A 23378-nucleotide genomic window follows, 5' to 3' on the forward strand; every position below is an offset into this window, starting at 1 on the left:
TCATCTGCAAATAGGATTAAATACATTGATAGAAGTTCAAGGTCTTTCTCAGCCAATGCATGCATATTTATATTATCAACAATATCATTAACAAAAAGTATAAATAACAAGGGGGATAATGGTTCTCCGTTTTAACCAGTTACGTCAAAAAAATCCGATAGTTTCATAGAGCTACATATTTTGACACAAGATTGGACATTTATATATACAGGCCTCTGATGAAAAAGTAGGAGGAAAGTAGGAGCCTCTGATATAAAAAAAAGTAGGAGGAAAGTAGGAAAAAAGTAGGAGCCTCTGATATAAAAAAGTAGGAGAAAAGTAGGAATCTGATGATAAATAGTAGGATCTTATGAGAAAAAACTCGCCAGTTTTAGAACAAAAGCATCACCGGCGAAGTGCATAGCGCAAAAAGGGGAAAGGGGGTAGGTTTGGGAGGGGGGCCTCTGTCCAAGTTGGGGGAAGGATGAGTGGGGTTTCTCCCTGAATGTTTTTGATATAATGTCTAAGTTCAGAATTAATGGAGGGGTACTCTTCTCCTCTTAGGGGTGAGGGTGGGTGTCAGGGGGCTGTCCCCTGGAAAATATTGAAATACAGGTATGAAATGGTGGGGCTTTGGTGCATTTTTTTGTCTGAATTTTGAGGTATGGGCGGAGGTATTCAAGTCATTTTAGTGGGGTCAGGGGGCTCTCCCCCTGGAAAATTTTGCAATACAGGTATGAAATGGTGGGTTCTGGGTGCATTTTTGGTCTTAATTTTTAGGTATGGGAAGAGGTATCTCAGTCATTTTAGGGGGGTCAGGGGGCTGTCACACTGGAAAATTTTGGAACACAGGTATGAAATGGTGGGCTCTGGGTGCATTTTTTGGTCTAAATTTTGAGGTATGGGAGGAGGTACCCCAGTCATTCTAGGAGGGTCAGAGGGCTCTCCCACTGGAAATTTTTGCAATACAGGTATAAAATGGTGAGCTCTGAGTGCAGGTCTTGGTCTTAATTTCTAGGTATGGAAGGAGGTATCGCAGTCATTTTAGTTGGGTCAGGGTGCTCTTCCCTGGAAATATTTGAAATACAAGTATGAAATGATGAGCTCTGTTGCATTTTTTGGTCTTAATTTTGAAGTACTGGGAGGGGTATTTTCCTAATTTTTTTTTTTTGGAGGGGGCAGGGGGGGGGGGCAGTGTGTTCTCCCCCTGGAAAATTTTGAAATACAGGTATGAAATGGAGGCTTCTGGTGCACTTTTGTGTCTAAATTTTGAGAAAATATTAGTCCTTGGCCAAAATAGTTGGGTGCAACCTTGATGAGTATAGGTCACTTCTCAGCAAACTGGGGGAGGGTTATATTGGGGCATGGGCCTGATTCTTGTACATTTACTCACAATTACACAGCAGCACAATATACAAGGTTTTTCTATTTTCATGATGCTTTGAAGTCCCCATTGTACAAAGCTACCTGCAACCTCTTATGCTCCAATATCAAGGTCAGTATTCAACTCACAAAATGAAGAGGTCACCAGCAGCATATCAAAGGTCTCTACAGCCTCACCAGTACACCATCAGTCCTTACATTGTGTAACAAAATTCATTATACAAATAGACTAACAACATTTGTTAACATATTTTTTCTTCTTTAGATAAAATAGTAGGAATAGTAGGAGTTTTTTCAAAAAAAGTAGGAAAAAGTAGGAACAGACCTAAAAAGTAGGAAAAGTAGGACTACTTGAAAGCCTGGATATACATTTATCATATTGGTCACTTTACTACTAATCCCTGTGTGAATCAATTTATGCCACGAAGGCTCTTTGGTAGTCCACAAACAAACACCATAAACAGACCAGTTTCCCAATACGTTTATGCGTACTATTTATAGATTTCACGTGACCCGAAATATCCAAAACGAGGCTCGACGTGATAGTTTCCTGTTTTACATTATAAACAATGGCGAGTGTTATTGGTAAATATTTGAGCTTTTCTACACACGATTTACGTAAAACAATTGAAGCAATTACTTTAGACTGTTTATGAAAGTACATTGGAAAGAAAGCGTCTTTAGTTTCACGCTTATATATTCATATTTGCCGAGTAAACAGTAGTGAAACTGACGACCCAAAACTCGCGGAAGTAAACAAAGGACAAATTGACATTAATATTCCGAGGGAAAGTACGTTTAGTGATTTGTCAGTTTTAGCAGGAGATGCTGTTTGGACGTCCGACTTGAGAAACCTCCCCGAGGTTAACTTTCACCAGTTGTATGATTACTTGGTTGTGAAAACTCGGAAATTTGGTGACAGTGTAATGAAAGGGTCGGTGTACAAAAAGGAGAGATCTTTTAACTTTTATAACGAAGGACATAGAAGTGACATCAAAGTGTGTACAAACAACAAGAGCTGTCAGTGGACAGTGCGCTCGACTATTCTCAGTGCCTGATAGTATAAGCAATGTGTAAAACTTTAACATTACAATAAGCATATTCTAAGTCAAAAAGGGGCCATAATTCAGTCAAAATGCTTGATAGAGTTGCCTCCTTTTTACAGACTAGGGTCATGATGGTAAACAAGTATGCAAAATATGAAAGCAATATCTCGATGGACTATGAAAATATTTGGGGCAGTACACAAAATTTAACATTTATTCTAAGTTGAAAAGGGGCCATAATTCAGTCAAAATACTTGATAGAATTGCCTCCTCCTTTTTACAGACTGGTGTCATGATGGTAAACAAGTATGCAAAATATGAAAGCAATATCTCAATGGACATTGAAAATATTTGGGGTGGTACGCAAACTTTAACATTTGTGTGACGCTCATGCCGACGCCCAGGCGAGTAGGATAGCTCCCCTATTCTTTGAATATTCAAGCTAAAAATGTAACTTTATATAGTAAAGGCAAAAGTGATTGCTTCAATGAAGAAGGTTAAATACAATGTTGTTGTTGTATACAGTGAACTTGCAGATGTTCTTCATGCAGCATGTGAATGTCCTGCTGGGTAAGAATCTGCAGTTTTTCTCACCTTAAGGAGGTAGGTTACCTTGATATTTGTAAGTGCGCATGTCCAACCGGAAGATAACGTGACGATTTACGACGACGTTTACGACAAACTAAATGTGTTTGTATATCCATTCTTCTGGAAATAAATCTTGAACCTGCCTCCGATCTTATGTTTAATGGTTTAATAATGCAGAAATAATGAATGAATTGCCGCAGAAACGCTTCAAAACATTGTTGCCTTAAAATGACGTCATTGACGTCATGACGTTACGTGTCAGTTACCGCGCAAAATTAATAGCTTTTATTTTGAAAGTACGTTATTCTGTGCTTTTTCTTTATTTGAACTATTTTTAAACAGCCATTATATGCTGAAATACTTTTTATTAGTCTTTTGCTCTGAAAAATGATCAATATTTTGCTTCTTTTATGTAATTATATTGAAATGTTATGCGGAATGTAAGAAAATGGATGATGGTAACTGATGTGATTGGGAATATAGTTGGCTGAAAGGTAACTTATTACGGTCATTTACAAATAAAAATTCGGCAGTTTGATTTGTTATACCTATTTCCCAGTTTCCGTTGATAATTTGTTACATAAATACTAAAACTAAGCTCTAAAATTGTTCAAATTTCAGTATAAAATTGTGGTGTCTTGAATTAAATTGATGTTACCATGGAAACGAAGCCCGTGACCTATATGTCTTATTGTAAAATTCAAAAGCGTTGACACTGGTCTATTTAAGGAACACAGCTTCGGCTTTTTATTTTCATTTCAACAATATCCATGAGAATAATAGCAGCATGCAGAACGATTTTTCAATAAAAATGTCAGACGACGGGCACTGCTGTAAGTATTTTAAGCAGTGAAATTTGTTAAATTAACTGCAATTCATACGAAAATATTACTAACGTTAGAAATAAGATGTTTTAAAGCTACATTAACAAGCAAGATAATTTTATATAATATTTTTTTATAAGAAATTACGATAAAAAGCAACATATTAGCTATTTTAAACATCTCTGTTGCCATGGTTACTCTAAACTTTAAGAAAAACATAGTACCATGTAAAGTTCTTGGTATTTTTCTAATCATATTACCCAAATATTCCATGTTGGTCAATAACAGAATGGCACTGAAGCCGTCGAAAAACCCGTTTTCATACATAATTGTTGAAAAATGAGAGAAAATGCGTTACCATGGAAACACGAGCCCCGCGACATATACATTTTAAGCTTTTATTAGAAAGCTAATGCGCATACTAGTAAAACTATTAATTATGCAGACTTCTACGGATAACAATGAAACCAAAATACACTGAAAAGTGTTAAATATCCGTATTTTCCTTCTTCTTTCTATATAAAATACCTTAAGAGGGTCATGTACTTCAAACCTGGATAAAAATTGTACTTGAAGGGACAGAGATAAACGGAACTGAGATTGTAGCAGTTAAAACATTAAATTACACGAAATACAAAAAATCACTGCGGTTAAACTAATTTGAATTTACCCTGGTAACAAGGTAACCTACCTCCTTAAATTATACCATAAAATTTAATTTATACCATTTTTACTGATGAATTGTTGCAAGGAGTATTTATATAGATGAAGGAACTTTGTTTAATAGGGTGTAAATTGTGCCTACAGTTTTAAAAACTTAGGCGTAAATTGTGCCTACAGTATTAAAAATTTTATGTACATCTATTACCTATCTATCTACTGTTTATTCTTGGCTATGTTTTTATTTCAATAAGATTATTTTGAAATAATTTATGACTGAATGTTTTATTTCTCATTTCAGACTGGGTCCAAATGGGGAGGGCAAGTGCAACCATATAGGTGGGCTTCTGTTTTGTGTGGAAGATTTCAGTAGAAAGTGTTTACAGAAAGCCCCTGAAGCTGTAACATGCACCGGGAAGCTGAGCAGCTGGAATGTGCCCAGAGACTTGAAAGTTAGTTCCGCTGAACTTCCAGATATGAAAATAAAAAAGCTTGTTCACAGAAAGAGGCAGGACACAAAACCATCCGTAACCTTGTATGATCCATGTGCACCGGTTGACCATTTTGTAGATGTTCCTGCACTAAGGACTCTATATGATGATTTAGAAGACTGTATGCCAGCATCTGGCTTCTTTCTCTTTCATGATGACCCAGAAGATATACAACATGAGGAGATAACCCTTGAAGAGAGCATACTTGTTAGTGAAAATGTTGAGGTTACTGCAACATTAAATTACTGTGAAAGTGACAGTGCTAAAAAAGACAGGATTGAACAAAATTTGGTAAATATGTTTTCAGTGGAGGATATTAATGTCCCAGAGAACATGATAATGACAGTGAGGAAACTGAGTCAGCCATTTATGATTATGTGAAAAAACTGAATGCTGATAACTCTGTAATAGATGCCATTGAAACCAGGACACAAGACCTGTCACAATGTAAACTTTGGAATGACCTCCATAAGACAATGCTAACGTCATCAAACTTTGGTAAAGTAATTAAATGTAAAAACAAGAGCTGTCTCCATAGGATGACACATGCCCGCGATGGCACTTTGGATGAATAGTTATGGCCGATGTTAGAGTTTAGGACCTTTGACCTTCGGACCTGGGTCTTGTGCGCGACACGTCGTCTAACTGTGCCACACATTCATGCGTAGTTATTTTAAAATCCATGCATGAATGACAAAGATATGGACTGGACATGCCCATCATTGCACTATCATGAAATATGACCTTTAACGTCTAAGTGTGACCTTGACTTTTAAGCTACGGACCTGGGTCTTGCGCGCGACACGTTGTCTTACTGTGGTACACATTCATGCCCAATAATTTTAAAATCCATGCATGAATGAAAAGATATGGACCGGACACGCCCATCAATGCACTATCATGAAATATGCCCTTTAACGTCTAAGTGTGACCTTGACCTTTGAGCTACAGACCTGGGTCTTGCGCGCAACACGTCATCTTACTGTGCCAGACATTTATGCGTAGTTACTTGAAAATCCATTCATGGATGACAAAGATATGGACCAGACACGCCCATCAATGCACTATCATGAAAAATGACCTTTAACGTCTAAGTGTGACCTTGACCTTCGAGCTACGGACCTGGGTCTTGCGCGCGACACGTCGTCTTACTGTGGTACACATTCAATATTATTATTATTATTATTATACCAGATTTATATAGCGCCCATTTCATGATCAATTTCACGTTCAAAGGCGCTTTACATAGTTCAAATGCAGCCACACAGGGCGCATAATTCATCCTCTACTAGTACAGACACAGAGCGATCTGACCAGAGGGACAGAGTGAGACAAAGCCCCCACGACAGAGAGATCAGAAATCAGATACAGGCTTATCCGGCTAACTTAGCCTAGCTCGTTGCGAATAGACAGCCTGGTTCTTTAACGTGCCCAGGTTATAGCACTGATACACGCAAGGATTGCCTGGTTTCCTGACCAGTACACCTCTAGTTGGGTGGGAAACACCGAAAAGCATTTCTGAAAATTCCAGAGTAGCTGCCGGGGATCGAACCCCGACCTCAGGATTGGAAGGCAAGTGTGCAAACCACTGAGCTATCCGTCCAAGTTATTTGAAAATCCATCTATGGATGACAAAGATATGGACCGGACACGAAAATTGCGGACAGACCGACAGACGGTTCAAAAACTATATGCCTCCCTTTGGGGGCATAAAAATCCTGATGGTGTAATTAGGCAATTACTGTACACAAACTTTTCACCGGTCCCGATGAAATATAGGAAAGATCACAAAACAGTGCAGTCAGGGCATATGAACAAAAAATGAGACTCCGGGCAAACAGTAGAAGTTGTAAAAATGGGATTGCGGATATGCGAACAATTCCCGCTCTAGGGGCAAATGTTGATGGCAAAGTTTATGATAAATCAACAGAGAGCTATGGTTGTCTTGAAGTCAAATGCCCAATGTCCAGAGCTGGTCTCACACTTGCAGAGGCTGTGCAGAAAAAACCATTTTGTTTACAAACTTGTGGTCAGGGTCAGATTAGATTGAATAAAAATCATGATTATTATTACCAGGTTCAGGGACAGATGTATGTAACAGGGCTTAAATGGGCAGACTTTGTTGTTTGGCTAAGTGATGACCAGGTTCACATTGAAAGAATAATGTTTGATGAGTCATCATGGCATAGTATGTGGTTACCCAAATTATTGAAATTCTACAAAAAAGTGTTTATTCCTGAACTGTTGACTAGATGTGTGCAAAGGGGATTGCGACTGTATAAAGACGGACATTACTCTTGTGTGTAAAGGTCTAAACTAACCGCAGTGTTTCTGATCATGAAAGCAAAGCTAATATACAAGTGCTTATTTCTACATATACTTCACAAACCTATTTAAGTATATAATACTCTTTTGTCTACTTTACATTTGTCATGCATTAAGAAAGTAAAAACATTTGTCTGTTTTTAATTCTTCAGTAAATTCATTATGTTAAAGCAGACTGTTATTGTGAAGACAAGCATGAACATTTCTGCTCCATATGTGAAAGAGTAGCTTTAACATATCACAGGAAGATGATCATAGTATACCAGATGCAAGAGATTCTTATCATTGTGATATTAGTTGTTTTTGTAAATAATTGAAAATAGCGCGAAAGTAAAAACTGAAATGGACTTTTTGGACAAAACTTTCTGAACAGTTTCTGAATAATAGCATGTAACATGAAAACAGCAACAGCCGCAGAACGGCCATCGCGAAAACCATATTGAAAATCATTGTAAGTATGTTCAACCTCGCACCATTTGTTAATACGATTTCTAAGTAGCACTGAAATTTTTTTCCAATAACATTAACAAGAGTAATGGCCTAATGACCTAGTTTTTGAAGGCATGTGACCCAGTTTTGAACTTGACCTAGATATCATCAAGGTGAACATTCTCACCAATTTTCATGTAGATCTCATGAAAAATTTGGCCTCTAGAGAGGTCACAAGGTTTTTCTATTTTTACACCTACTGACCTAGTTTTGGACCGCATGTGACCCAGTTTCGATCTTGACCTAGATATCAAGATGAACATTCTGACCAACTTTCATAAAGATCCCATGAAAAATGTGACCTCTAGAGTGGTCACAAGCAAAAGTTTACAGACGGACGGATGACGGATGCTGCATGATCACAAAAGCTCAATTTGTCACTTTGTGACAGGTGAGCTAACAAGAGCTGTCACAGGAGACAGCGCGCTCAACTATTTCGATGCTGGATAGTGAAACTGGGCACATCTGAGGAAACTAGAGCTGTCACTGGGGTGTTTAATGACTCCAGTTGTGGATGAAGATATTGCACAATAGCCTGAGTCTATGTCAAAAATATCAACTTAAAGTAATAAGAGAGGTAAAGATAAAATGTATCAAAACACTATATAAGTATATCCTAAGCAAAATGGGGCATAATTCATTAAATACTGGTGCCAGAGTTATGCAGCTTGTGTCATATAGTGTGGGTGATGATGTTGAACAACTATTTTAAGTTTGAATCAAATCCATTCAGTAATAACAGAGACAGAGTGAAAGTGCATCAAAACTTCAACCTAAAATTCTAAGTAAAAAGGGGGAATAATTAATGAAAAATTGGTGCCAGAGTTATGCACCTTGCATCATATGGTGTGGGTGATGATGCTGAACAACTATTTTAAGTTTGAATCAAATCCATTCAGTAATAACAGAGACAGAGTGAAAGTGCATCAAAACTTTAACCTAAAATTCTAAGTAAAAATGGGAAAGAATTCATGAAAAATTGGTCCCAGAGTTATGCACTTTGTGTCATATGATAAGGGTAATAATGTTGAACAATTGTTTAAGTTTGAATCAGATCCATTCAGTAATAACAAAGATAGAGTGAAAGTGCATAAAACTTTAAACCTGAAATTCTAAATAAAAAGGGGAATAACTCATGAAAAATTGTGCCAGAGTTATGCATCTTGTGTCATATGATGTGGGTGATGATGCTGAACAACTATTTCAAGTTTGAATCAAATCCATTCAGTAATAACAGAGGAAGAGTGAAAGTGCACCAAAACTTTAACCTGAAATTCTAAGTAAAAAGGGGGAATAATTCATGAAAAAATGGTGCCAGAGTTATGCACCTTGTGTCATATGATGTGGGTGATGATGTTGAACAACTATTTTAAGTTTGAATCAAATCCATTTAGTAATAACAGAGATAGCGTGAAAGTGCATCAAAACTTTAACCTCAAAATCTAAGTGAAAGGGGGGATAATTCATGAAATATTGGTGCCAGAGTTATGGCCCTTATGTCAGATGATGTGGATGATGATGAGGAAAAAATATTTCAAGTTTGAATCAAATCCATCAAGTAATTACAGAGATAAGTTGAAAAAAGAGAAAGTGCACCAAAACTTTAACCAAGGTGGGGACGCGGAAAGACGCCGACACCGACGCTGGGGCGAGTAGGATAGCTCTCCTTATACTTCGTATAGTCGAGTTAAAAATGCAAGATCCAGCTGAAGTTTGTAAAGAAATATACTAGTTAGTATTCAGTGTTCTCAATCTTTTAATTACAGTAGAGAACTTTGACCAAGATGTCTTTGAACAATCTGAGATAAAACAAGAAGCTGCGTTCAATAAACGCTTGATGCCCCCGGTAGCATCCTTGTCGATACAAAGCAACCTAAGTCCAAAACAAGGTCAAGTTCAAGGTCAAACTGAGGTCAGGTCTGAAGATGAGGAATGGTCACAGGTTACATCTGCATTAATATCAAGTCATTCTTGAAAAGGGGGATTGATGCTAGACGAAACGGTTCCATTTGGTTAACCAAAAGATGGCCCATACAAAGCAACCTAAGTCCAAAACGAGGTCAAGGTCAAGGTGAAACTGAGGTCAGGTGATGTTTGAAGATGAGGAATGGTCACAGGTTACATCTGCATTAGTATCAAGTCATTCTAACCTCGTATGGAAGGACAAACGGACAAACAGAAGAACGGACAGGACATCACTATATGCCTCCCCCATCAGTAGATGCTGGGGGCATAAAAATACAACAAGAGCTGTCCATAAGACAGCCAAGCTCGACTATTCGAAATATTGTCCCAGAAGAAGGAAAATATTACCCAAAATGTTAAATATCAAAAGAGTTTTAAGTTCAAAAGGGGACATAATTTGACCAAAATACATGTCAGAGTTATGGGATTTGACCCAGTGAGGTTGGTAACTGATCTTGAAAAAGAAAAAATAAGTTACAAATCTATATGCCTTTTGGTAATAGCTGTATGTACTTGCACGAAAAACTTTAACCAGGATTTTCTGAGTCCAATTCAATATCTGCATTAGTGTTGGAGATAGTAACTTGCATGTAAAACTTTAACCAGGATTTTCCAAGTTCAAAAAGGGGCATAATTTGCCCAAAATACATGTCAGAGTTATGGGACTTGACCTAGTGAGGTTGGTAATTGATCTAGAAAAAGAAAAAAAAAGTTTCAAATCTATATGCCTTTTAGTAGTTTATTTATTTGTTGGGTTTAACGTTGCACCGGCACAATTATAGGTCATATGGCGACTTTCCAGCTTTGATGGTGGAGGAAGACCCCAGGTGCCCAGGTGCCCCTCTGTGCATTGCTTCATCACGAGCAGGCACCTGGGTAGAACCACCAACCTTCCATAAGCCAGCTGGATGGCTTCCTCACATGAAGAATTCAACGCCCAGAGTGAGGCTCAAACCCACATCGATGAGGCGCAAATGATTGAAGTCAGCGACCTCAACTTGACCCATAAGTTTCAAAGCTATATGCCTTTAAATGATAGCTGTATATACTTGCATGCAAAAACTTAACCAAGGTGTGACGCCGACGCCAGTGTGAGTAGAATAGTCAAGCTAAATATTGACTTCCTGTCAGCATACCCAAGTATTTTCTAGAAACAAAATGTGAATTAACTGACAAAAATAATGTTACAACAAAGTTTAAACTAGAACATTCACAACAAAAACATAAAGACGAAACAAAACTGAACCTTGGTTGATACTTCAGTACAATACTTATAGGTTATTAGCTTTGTATCAAGAAATATGCCTCAAGTTCTGCAGCAGAAATATTACATGTATTTAGGAGCGCTATATCATTCTGCTAAAGAAGGAGTACATATTTCTTAAAACAAAGCTAACACTCCATTCACTACATATATAATATTATCAACACATATTAATATTGTGAATTTGTTCAATACCCAGAATAAAACTGACAAAACTGACGTAAATAAACAAAAAGGGACATAAAATTATATCATGCTCCTCGATGTAAAATTTATACGTCAACATGAAAAAAGATCAGTTTCAGGTTCCACTGTAACTTAACTTGCTTCTTTATGTTTTGCATATTGTAAGATAAAACAATCATTAATAAACTTCCCTTTTTTGAGTAATCTGTGCCACTTAAAAGAAATTTGTTTGCTTCAGTGTAAGATTGAAATGACTATTTCACTGAGTGAAACCATATGTAATATTTTCACGTGAAGCACAGCCACAAGTGAAAATGTAAATTATGGTGTTCACAAGTGAAATATATTTTGAATTTACATGTAAAACAAACAAATGATGTTTTTATAATACTATTTAAATGGTTTTAACTACCGGTAAATTACTCCCATTTTGCCTGTGCAACGGCTTGTGCATTTTGTCATGAAGTTAAAATGTTGTTACATCAAGATATCTACCTTAAACATGAGCTTTCGGATGACAGCGCGCTCGACTATTTGAAGAACTGATTGAGGAATGGGGTCAAAATATTACCGCAGATTTTCAGACAAAAGAAAAAAATAAATTAGGCAAAGCATTTTGATAAGTCTTGCATTAAATGGCAATGTCTGACCATGATGATAATGAAGTGTTCAAAGTTTCAGTCACAACAATTTAAACAAAATATGGAATGGTATGAAAATTTTAACTGATTACCAAGTCCAAAAAGGGACATAATTCAGCCAAAATAGTTGTCAGAATTATGTACTCTTGCCTACAGACGGAAATCATGATGATTAACAAGTGTTCAAAGTTTAAAAGCCATATGTCAAATAATTTTGACAGAACGTGGACTTGTACAAAAATAGAACCAATTTCCAAGTCCAAAAAAGGCCACAATTCAGCCAAAATAGATGACACAGTTATGTACTCTTGCCTACAGATAGAGACTACAATACTGAACAAGTGATAAAAGTTTCAAAGATATATGTCAAACACTTTACACAAAATATGAACTGGTACGAAAAACTTAACCAAGATTTCTAAGTCAAAAGGGACCATAATTCAGCCAAAATCCTTGATGGAGTTATGTACTCTTGCCTATAACAGGACATGGTGATTGTTAACAAGTGTTGAAAGTTTCAAAGCTTTATCTCAAAAGACTCTGTCAAAAAATGAACTGGTACAAAAAAGTTAACCGTGATTTCTAAGTCGAAAGGGGCCATTATTCAGCCAAAATCCTTGATGGAGTTACGTACTCTTGCCTATAACTGGACATGGTGATTGTAAACAAGTGTTGAAAGTATCAAAGTTTTATCTCAAAAGACTTTGTCAAAATGTGGACTGGTACGAAAAACTTAACAAGATTTCTAAGTCGAAAGGGGCCATAATTCACCTAAAATCCTTGATAGAGTTATGTACTCTTGCCTATAACTGGACATGGTGATTGTTAACAAGTGTTGAAAGTTTCAAAGCTTTATCTCAAAAGACTCTGTCAAAAAATGAACTGGTACAAAAAAGTTAACCGTGATTTCTAAGTCGAAAGGGGCCATTATTCAGCCAAAATCCTTGATGAAGTTACGTACTCTTGCCTATAACTGGACATGGTGATGGTAAACAAGTGTTGAAAGTATCAAAGCTTTATCTCAACAGACTTTGTCAAAATGTGGACTGGTACGAAAAACTGAACAAAGGTGTGACACCGAAGCCGTGGTGAGTAGGAAAGCTCTACTTATTCTTCGAATAGTCGAGCTAAAAATCGTCAAATAGTTCTATAATGTTTCCACATTCATTTACATTTTATTTTGGTTGGCCGTACATCTTTATGTTCCTGTAGGTATTTATATATATCTTATCTTTACTGAAGTATGTTTTATAATTCATATTCTTTCACATTCAAGTATAGTTACATACCAGTGAAAAACAAAAAGAGATATTTTTACCATTTCAAACAGTGAAAATATCAATTTTATTTCATTGATATATTCCAGTATTTCATAAGGCATGAATCAAATTTTATTTTCATATTTGCTTATTATTACTCTCCTAACATCAATCATGGGTATTTATGATACACAAGCACAATGATTTAGCATAGAAGATAATGTACAAGACTATGATATAGAAGTTCAATCCTTGCCACAGTTATGTTCTTTATTCCGTGCTGTGCAAAATGTGTCATATAATATATTCATATAAATATGACAAGTTTTCAGGCAACACAGAAGAGTTTTGAAAAACAAGAAAAGAAAATCTTTTTTAAATTATAAATTTTCCTGAGGGACTCATTTTTGCGGGGCATATTTTATCCACAAAATTAAAACTCAGTGGATATTAAGTAAAATTCCCATTCACTTAATGTTCAAAATTTAAATCCCCAAATTAATGTCCTCACGAAAATAGCTGTTTTAGCCCAAAAGCATAGAACTTTGTGCCTCTAAAAATATTTAGCCTGCTGGTGGCAAGTAATTCTGCCTTTGCTATAGTCACTTTATACATATTTATTCTAAAAACACATCAACAATAAAATCTAATTTTCTTTATTTTTTGATAAAAACTCATCTCCAATATTATTATTTTCCAGAACTTGATATATAGAATAAAATACAAATACCGAGAAAAGCCTTTGACTGAAAACTATATAAATGAAGTCATTTTAAAATTAAATCTAAGCAAAATCGGTCTACTACTACTCTATGTGGCAGTTATGCCTTGTTGTGTCTGAAAGGGTGGATGGATCATAATTTAACACTGACTGACTGAACTTATATCTAAAAATGTCTAAGATTTGCCAATGATATCTCCAGACTTGAACTTTGGCACACTTCGCTTGAATTTATAATCTTGTTGTCTGGTCATGTGGGTCCTTTATTTTGAGTGGTTACTGGTTTCTTGGTTGCTGACAGCTACCGCAAATCTGTAACCCGAGTATATCTGAAAAAATAAATCATTATTGATTTGAAATACTATAACATCATAAAATATTGTCACTGTAAGATTTTGTGTATTTTGCTGTTTTCTGATAGGAAGAATTTCACAGCTGATATTTATCAGTGTAATAAGAGTTATCTTTCTCTCAAAATGAAATATAAGCTGTTTATTTGTCTGACAATAATAGCTTATATTGCCAAAAAACTGCAAAAAGAGACCCCTAATTAGAATTTTTCTAATCTGAGAGGCCCATACAGTCATACACATAAATTGTCTCATTGGTGATAGACAGAGAATAAACAGAATTACCTAAATATGTTTTAAGGGTAGACTGAACAAGATGTCTGTAATAGCAGTAAAATTTAGGCCATATTTTTAAATTGAAATATGCAAGAAATTAAAATTCAGAAATTTGTTTTAAAAAGGTATTTTTTAAAGATTATTCATTTATTAAATTAAGAAGATTTTCAGTAGATTTATTATGCAGATAATATGCAAACAAAATGTGAAGCCAAGCTATATGATAAGATATTGGCACTTTTATGTGCAGATATGTGACATCTGGCATTAACTGTCCAGAACTGCTAATTGCAATTATCATAAATTGGTGTGTCTGCTATCACCAGGTATCTTTAATAAGCTTGTTCATGTTGTCATGTAGATATAATTTGAATATTGAATAATGGTATTAGTTTATGGCTTTAGATGTGAGAGGGTCATCCAGGCCCTTTCAAGCTTAAATTTGATTGGCTACTGATAAAAGTATATTTCTTTTCATTGGTTAATTATTTTTATTTGCAAATCTTGATCATGCAGTTTTTGCTGCTATTCAGGGGAGTTAAGTTTTAGACACAAAGGTGTAAAGATATTTTAAAAGTTCCTGGCATCTCTTGCCAGAAATACAGGCATATCAATGACTTATATTGAGTCACAGGGCCCACACTGGGCTGAAAAAAGTTGGAGCCACCTTTTTTCTCGGGAACGGTAGGGAGGGTGCTGGAGAGGTTTCCCTTCCCGCGGCGCGTTGAAAATTTTTGTTACTTCCCATAAGCAAATGGTGATATTCTAGCTATATAGGGGGACTTCTGAATGAAAGTGGGTATACCTCTAAAGCAAGTTTTGTATTTTAAAATGTTGTTGGATGTTTGAAGCAACCTGTCTGAAATATTTTTCCATTACAGCTTCTTTTTGTTGCGGGCCTACTATGTAAATGCATGGCCCGGGGGCTGTCTTTTTGGTGCTCTGTGCTTCCGAGAAATCTACCGTGATACAGGATTACATTTCAAATCCATTCCCAACTTTTAAAGACATTCAAAAAACTTGGCAAACACCTTTACTAATTACTTACTAAGATCACAGACACGGGTCCAGTTATTTTTTATTTTTTTATTAATATAAAAAAACAACCTTTTTTCACACAAATATGCTTTCTATATGTTAGTCAAATGAAAAAAACACAGTGTCGTGTATGATATTGTGACCGGATTTTTTGTAATCATTTTTTTTTTTTCATTTGACTAACATATAAAAAGTATATTTGTGTAAAAAAAAAAGGATTTTTATATTAAACAAAAAATACACTGAACCCGTGCCTGTGACTAAGATACTGTCTGACGGTGGCGACAACGTTAAAAAATTCATCAAACCATTCATTATTTTGCCGATTTATTTATCAATTATTTGATCCATCGAAATTAAAGGCATCAATCATTTAATCTGCCGTAATGACAACAAAAAAAGATTATTTTAACCCGATAATCGGTTGCTAATTGATTGCAAATTGCATCTTCTCGCGTGTCAAGATGTTTATTACACATTGTTATATGTAAAGTAAACGCAGACTGGGTAGTACTATCCTGAAATAATGGAAATTATTTTAGAATTAAAATAATTTTATTTATTTTTTCTCAAATTGTTGCTCGTTAATTACCGTCTGCTAGTTTATTAAATTGTCGTCTGTTTTCGTAGATAAACGTGTCATCGATATTGTTACACTTGGCTGATCTGAACTGGTTCCTATTGATACTGGTACCCAGTTGATATAATATAAATACCAATAATCTCGTGCAGTTCTCTCACATTTTGCTAGCTACACCGTCAGTAACGTCAAAACTATTTACATGTTTTGATTTATCATTGCAATGCCTCGTGGTCAAAGGCGGGAACTGATATTTCGGAGGAATCCTTGCAACAGAAATATTCTGCAGTATGCTCCTCAGGACAATGTAAAGAGGAATGCTAGGTGCAGATGCTTTAGAAGAGAATGTTGTTGACGGTGTTACCAATCTTCTGCCGGTATGTCGAAAAATAATATCACAGATTTAAGTAGATTGTTTGTTGTTCAAACATAGATCCTTAGGTTTTTTCATAATACTCATGAATGGGGTGTGGCAACGCAAATATATAGCTATGCATGCGTCTACAGGCTATCCTTTTGACTCTATTTTGGCATACAATATCAGTAAACTCGGCTCCACGGTTATTCAAATTATACTGTGTATATAACTTTTGATGACATTAGGCAACATGTACTACACTTAGCTCGCAAAATCAAAGGTGTTTTGTATACACAAATGTATAATTTGATTTAATAGTCGCTATTTTGACAGGCGTCTCTGTTCATAGTCATGATTTCCATGCTTTTTCAGTGTCAATTTAAGGTTATAAGGTAGAACTGGAGCAGGTGTCTAACAACAGTTCGTTTTTGTAAACATCATGTTTGTAAAAATTAGATTTAGTTTTTGTATCCTAGCTACGATTTTCATATTTTGATATTTATAAGAAAAACATGAGTTCAAGCTAAAACAAAATATAAACAAAAATTAGAAAGGTTATTTTGCATGTAGAGAAATATTTGTTTTGAAAACTTGTGGTATGAATGACCTAGTAATTGAACTGTATTTGACATTTCTTTACAAACTTTATGCTCGACAGATGTTTATTTAGCGATTCAGTGTCAGCTTTAATTAAATGTTAAGGCGAGTAGATAAATTAGGTATTACAACCAAAATGCACAGTCAAAAGTCCGTATTTTGCAAGGGTTTGGTAGTTAATCTGAATAGTTACTAGTGCATTGAATGTACAGAAAAATATTAAGTTTTTAGAGAAATCTACTAATGAATTCATCATTACGTTTCAGTATACCAGGTCTTCTTACAAAATTGATGAGATATTGCATTATATGTATAACTTCAGAGATCGCGCATTGCGTTAGAAGAACTTATTCATTCACGAGTTATGACGATCAATTTCTTTTACGTCAAAGCACTTCAGCTCCATGGTCTAAGTCAAACAATAATTTATGGGCCATTACATGCAGGTTAAACCAGTTAACATCAGTTTTTATGCATATGTATTATGACTGTAATTTCTGTAATCGTACGTGGTTTATTCGCAAATTTTCTCACGATGTAAAGTGTACAAATTTCAATGCGTATATAAATCTTTAAGTAATCAAAAGTTTTCGTCTTTTTGTTTGAGCGTCCTTTCATAAAGGATCACTTCTCAGATTCCGTCAGTTTAGGAAACATAACAATTGGAACATCTTATCTCTTACACAAACTGTCTTCTAATTTCATTGAATTGCTATGTTCACTTTAACAGTAATAAATAAACACGTTTCACTGAATTCAGAATAATCAATATGCAAATTAAAATTATATTGAAACTGACCGAGTAGCCGGTCCCACTGCTAAATTTCAAGATTTCAGTAAAATGTTTCATTTCACAAAAATATTTCAGGTGAATATAGAGGAACTCACCATTTATCATACAATGAATGATTTTATTAACGGTTAATATAAATGGGTTCAATAATTAGGTCACTTCGGATCTCAGTTTACGTCATTCATGCGCAGCAGGTTCAATTTAACCATTTATAAATAGTTTACGTTATGTAGCATAGAAGTATGTCAAAACATTAAATTCATAGGCAAACACAAATTAAAACTTGTTTGTAGATCTAATACACGAGGATGTTGACATATCAATTAAAGTCGCTTTCATTTGTAACTTAACCATGTACATAACATTTGAATAGTTTGCTAGATTTTAGAATCTGCATAAATCAAAGTTGAACACTAATAAATTGTTACATTTCTAAGATTGTACCGGTTCGTCACGATGACAATTTTTACCGGTCAATCTTTACTCGCTGTTTTTGGTCTGACAAAACTATATAATCATAGAAGAATTAGGATGTTTAACAATGTTATGTTTTTACAAAAATAAATCAGTTGGATTTCAGTTTTTTCTGTTACAAACTAAGATTTATAATTTTGTCTTTTGATAGTACCCGGGGGAATATTCCGATTTGGTATTTATTTTCACCGTCACTGATGACTTGATTTATGGTACAGACTTGGATTTACAGCAAACATAACATTGACGGAATTGTTTCCAATCTTAGCGGCGGTTGTGGTTTGGGGATCAGACTTATTAAACAACCACTGAATAGTAAGTAATAAATCTAAAAGCTCTTTTGTCTCAATAGGGCAGTTATAAGTATCTTGTACAAACTATCATGTAGTTGTCAGATTTTATTGCTTTCCTATAAACGCTGAACATGTACCAGGTCATCACGATGACATTTTTGATACACTGTTTTGGTATAAGTAATTCAGATTCAGATAAGCAGCTCCTGATGTAGATCCATAGAGTTCGAACATTGTTACAATCTTAAATAAAAGTAGCACTTATACTTCGGTTACATACAATACAGCTATTAAATCATTAAAAAAAAAAAAAAAATAAAAAAAAAAATCTCTTACCGTTTACCTTAACAATGACCGATATCAACCCATCACATTATTTTCTTAAAGTGTATGTTGTTTTGTGAAAGACAAATTTAACTTACATTACAGGCTTAAAATCCTACCCTGCTGCTATTCAATTAATTCTTTTGTGTGTATGCAACCATGATTATAATAGGCACGTACCACACTGTTGCACGCAAAACCACCCTTACAGAAGAAAAAGGCCTGCTGCATACTCTTGCTGTGTACATACAGCGCATATGATGCGTACATGATGTGTACTGAAATCAAGGGCTTTAAATAGTACGCAGGATATACACCGCACATACACCGATAGTACGTTTGTAGTACACTTTTGACATGCAAATGAGCTCTGCCGCATACTACTTGCTGCGTACATGCTGTGGACTACATAGTACACAGAATGTACGCTGGAGGAATTTAGTATGCGGGAAATAGTACGCAGCATGTACGCGGCACATACACTTTTCACATGCAAATGAGCCTGCGGTGTACTACCCCTGCGGCGTACATGCTGTGTACTCTTGCGGCGTACATGCTGTGTACTCCTGCGGCGTACATTCTGTGTACTCCTGGCCCGAGTCCTGTGGCGTACATGCTGTGTACTCCTGCTGCATACATGCTGTGTACTCTTGTGGTGAAACTGCTGTGATAATGTAAATTCCTTACCCCACCAACTTTCTTATGCAAATGCTGATCATTTGAACAGAAAAAAACAGAAAAAAGATAAGTGACATGCATCAATAAGTATTTACCCTTACCAAAATAATGTAGATTGATGTTATCAAATAAATTAGTATGCTTTTCTTCATCCACTTTTCAATGAAATAAATCAATTTTTGTAGCATGTAATTTGGTAAACATCTGAAGAAAATGGCGTAACTGCATCAAGGGGAAACAACTTTAATGCAACTAAATATAAGTGTTATAAATTTTTGAAGTATCTGCGGTGTACATGCAGTGTACTATTTTCTTGTATAAGTCCCTCCTGCGTACATGCAGTGTACTCCTTAAATTTTCAGAGTCTGTGCTGCGTACTTGAAGTGTACTAGTGACCTCCTGCGTAAATGCTGTGTACTCTTGGAAATAGTACGCGGCATGTACGCGGCATGCGGTGTATGTAAAATGTACTCCTCTGGCGTACTACTGTGTTCACGGCATATACACAGCAAATACGCAGCATGTACGCCACAGAGGCTTGCTTCTGTAAGGGCAATGGTATTTCATATAGAATTATATATAAAATAGACTCTATTTTGACAGGTGTCACTGTTCATAGTCGGGATTTTCATGCTTTTTCAGTTACAATTCAAGGTTAAAATGTAGGACGGGAGCAGGGCTTTAAATTAATTTCACAAACTGCACGGGTTTTTCATTTGCATACGGGTTTCGTCATAAATAAACTGTTAGACGGCTGTCGAAATAATTGTGCTACCCGAGACAAGCGGGCTCTATCGACAAAGTTTTTAATAAAGGTCAAATGCAACTGCTTCCCGTGCACGATATACGAGTTGAAAATATGTTAGACTTTGTTTTTTGTATCATACTTTGGTTTGTTTATGTGAGCAAACGATTAACATACGAATTGTTCAAGTTTCAGACTTGTCCGTAGTTGAGAACAAATATGCGTATATAAAAATTCAAAACAATGAAATATGTATCTATCAAACCCCGTTATTTCAGAATTAAGGAGTAGAAATCGGGTCACATAAATTTTTCTATAGGCGCAGACAAAATGTCTTCTGTATGTGCATTAATTATCTCAATTAATAGAGAAATGATTGTAAGTTCAGGACTTCTACTCGTTAATCTGGTGTAAAATGTCAGTTTTTTCTTTTTTCTGCCATTTCAGCCAAATCTTTAAAAGGGGAGCTTGTACTGTCTAATTGTTGATGCAAGTTATATCAAACTCATAGCTTTTGAAGTGGTAAGATTAGATTTAGTAAAATATGGCCTACCGCAAGTTAGTTTATTCAGGTGGCAAATTCATTATAATTAGGCTCGATATTGATGCTATGCCACATTTTGTTTCGGTCAGAGGGAATACAGTATAAGAAAGTAGGACTACAGTTTTTTGGTGATTACATAAAAGATGCGATTTTTTAAAGAAGAGTTTGAAAGGCCGTAGAATTTTGGCGGATAAATTATAAATTTATTGTGGCGGTAAAATTCTGTCTGCCGTGAGGTGAGCGGATACGGTGTCTGTATGTTTGCATTCAAGTTGCGTACTTTGGGGTATCATATGTTTACCAGTTTGTGTTAACTGGATAGTAAAAGGTTTTGCCCTAGTACTTGGCAATTCCTAGTGTTGCGTGTGTTGCGTATGTTGCGTTGCTCTCAGTGGTGTCACTTTGCCTTGCCTTGCCTTTCATTGACTCGTGTTGCGGTTTCGCTCATTCTCGGTGAAACCCGAAATGGGTGGAATGGTAGCTTGACGTTCAATTGAAATTGTTGTGTGTTTGCATTTGAGTGATACCTGTTATAAAGTACAAAGTGTCTTGTGTTGCTTTGCCTTTGAGTGACACCTGTTACAAAGTACAAAGTGTCTTGCGTTACTTTGCGTTGTTTGAGTGATACCTGTTACAAAGTACAAAGTGTCTTGCATTGCTTTGCCTTGTGGTCCGTTGTGTTATATTGCCTCGCTTTACATTGGCTCGGGTTGTGCATTTGACCGCATCCCGGTGACACCCAGGCTGGGTTGGATTCACAATTCGAAGTTCGATGGATTGCGCATTTGCATTGTTTTTGCAAGCCTTGGGTTGGTGCGTCTGTTCTCCTCTCGGTCGACGGATTTTGCTGTGCTTTTAACGACTCTACATGATGAGACCCTTGTTGAGTCATGAGCGGCCGATCAACTCCCAATATTGTCAATATACTTTTACTGAATTTAATTAAATTATTACAAAATGTATCATGCGTATGTTTAACTATCGTTGTAGGTATCAATGCATATTCTTGATGAATAAAGAGTGTTGTATGAGATAATTGGTTTTTATTTTGAGTAATAAAATAAGTTAATTTTATAAGGCAAAATTATCGGAACCAGTCAACTGTTTAACTGAGGTTACGATTTAGAACGTCTGAAACAAAATGGCCGTCCAAATTTTTTCATTTTCGCCACTCACGATTTTTCTTTGCCACTTTCATCGCAGATTTGCCAAATGGCTCGAGTGGCGAACGACAGCGTGGGCCCTGAGTCAGCCTATTAAACTTTGAAGGAACACTTAAGCTTTTCTTTGTTATTTAAATACAGGATTTTGTGAATTGTGGTAACTTTACCATTGGAAATTTGTTATTCACTAGAACTTTGTTACATCTTTGTTGCTTGTTATCATCTAAACGGGAAACCTGAATTAAACTTCAAAAACAGTTACATTGTACTCACATGTAATCTGCAGTGTGGACAATTATCTAAAGGTCAAGCCTAAAACCAAAGGCTTATAAGTCTGTCAGAATGAGGTTCCTTTAAATTTATAACACTCGGCAGAATCTCACAGGAGCTCGAACCCGGCTAATTTTCCCCAAGACTACAAAAAGCAACTGGTACCACCTGTGAGCCCCAGTCATGACCCCAGCACCCTTGGAACAATAAGGGCCCTCTATGACATGTCACTAGTAAAGGACAAACACCGATGAAGTGAAGTGACCTTGGCTGTGACCTTAACCTTGGAGATATAAACCCCAATTCTTGTGCATGGCACAACTTCTCAACATGATTAAAATCTGTCTGAAGTATTGTTGGAATTCCTTAAAATAAACATGTTAAAAATAACTCGGACACTAAGTTCTTAGAACTTACGACTTAACTAACATAATGGGCACAGTAATCATATGTGGTTATAAAACATCTTTCAGGCCTTTACTTCCTTTTGTAATGGAGAAATACCTGCAACAAGGATTCCAACAAAATGTAAACTCTTTCTATGCAACTGTCTAATATGCACAAACTCTGCAATTGGTCACACTACATCATCACCATAAAATGTAATCTCTGGTTTCAGTGGGCCTGAAAATATTGTATTTAAAAGACTTGATCAATATGTGAGAACTTATAGCATGAAAGTGGGAGAAACATCATAATCTTTTATATTTTTTAAAGATCAGGCGTGGAATATAAAATAAATACAATATTACACAAGAGGGTCATGATGACCCTGGATCGCTCACCTGAGTAATATAAGCTACATGTTTCAAATGTCAAACTGATGACAAAATATTAAGAAAGTCAGTAGGTCACATTCATGGTCAATGAAATTCAGTTTTATGATTTGTGTGCAAAACTGTATATGTCATCAAAATTTCAAGGCTGTATCTTAAAAAACAAGAAAGTACGTCAGTAGGTCAAGGTCACAGTCAAGTGACATCATATAACTTGGGGTCATCAGGTAATTATAATTAAACAGTCTTGGAAATAGGATTAGATGATTTTTTAAGTATTTTTTCCTATATAACTCAC

The 23378-nt window shown here is 35.8% G+C and overlaps 1 protein-coding gene and 1 long non-coding RNA gene across 2 annotated transcripts in view; one reads left to right on the forward strand and one right to left on the reverse strand.

Moving 5' to 3' along the window:
• Positions 1 to 1990: 1990 nt before the first annotated feature.
• On the forward strand, positions 1991 to 5496 carry LOC123566268 (uncharacterized). The gene is made up of 2 exons (XM_045360214.2): positions 1991 to 2978; positions 4782 to 5496. The coding sequence occupies exons 1-2, from the start codon at positions 2896 to 2898 to the stop codon at positions 5350 to 5352; spliced, it is 654 nt and encodes a 217-aa protein (XP_045216149.2). The 5' UTR covers positions 1991 to 2895; the 3' UTR covers positions 5353 to 5496.
• Positions 5497 to 9535: 4039 nt separating this feature from the next.
• LOC123566267 (uncharacterized) overlaps positions 9536 to 23378 on the reverse strand; it is a 61877-nt gene continuing 48034 nt past the window's right edge. Inside the window, exons 6-7 of the long non-coding RNA XR_008372079.1 lie at positions 22809 to 22928; positions 9536 to 14150 (exon numbers count right to left, since the gene is read on the reverse strand). This is a non-coding gene — a long non-coding RNA (uncharacterized LOC123566267). The remainder of the gene's footprint in view (positions 14151 to 22808; positions 22929 to 23378) is intronic.

This window comes from Mercenaria mercenaria, chromosome 8 (assembly GCF_021730395.1).
Source record: "Mercenaria mercenaria strain notata chromosome 8, MADL_Memer_1, whole genome shotgun sequence".
Classification (NCBI taxonomy): Eukaryota; Metazoa; Mollusca; class Bivalvia; order Venerida; family Veneridae; genus Mercenaria; species Mercenaria mercenaria.

Excerpts from the sequence above, each read along its gene's own strand:
- LOC123566268 (XM_045360214.2), top strand. The coding sequence starts at position 2,896 with ATGAAGAAGGTTAAATACAATGTTGTTGTTGTATACAGTGAACTTGCA. Across the intron at positions 2,979-4,781 it reads GCATGTGAATGTCCTGCTGG|ACTGGGTCCAAATGGGGAGG; the intron begins GTAAGAATCTGC and ends TTCTCATTTCAG.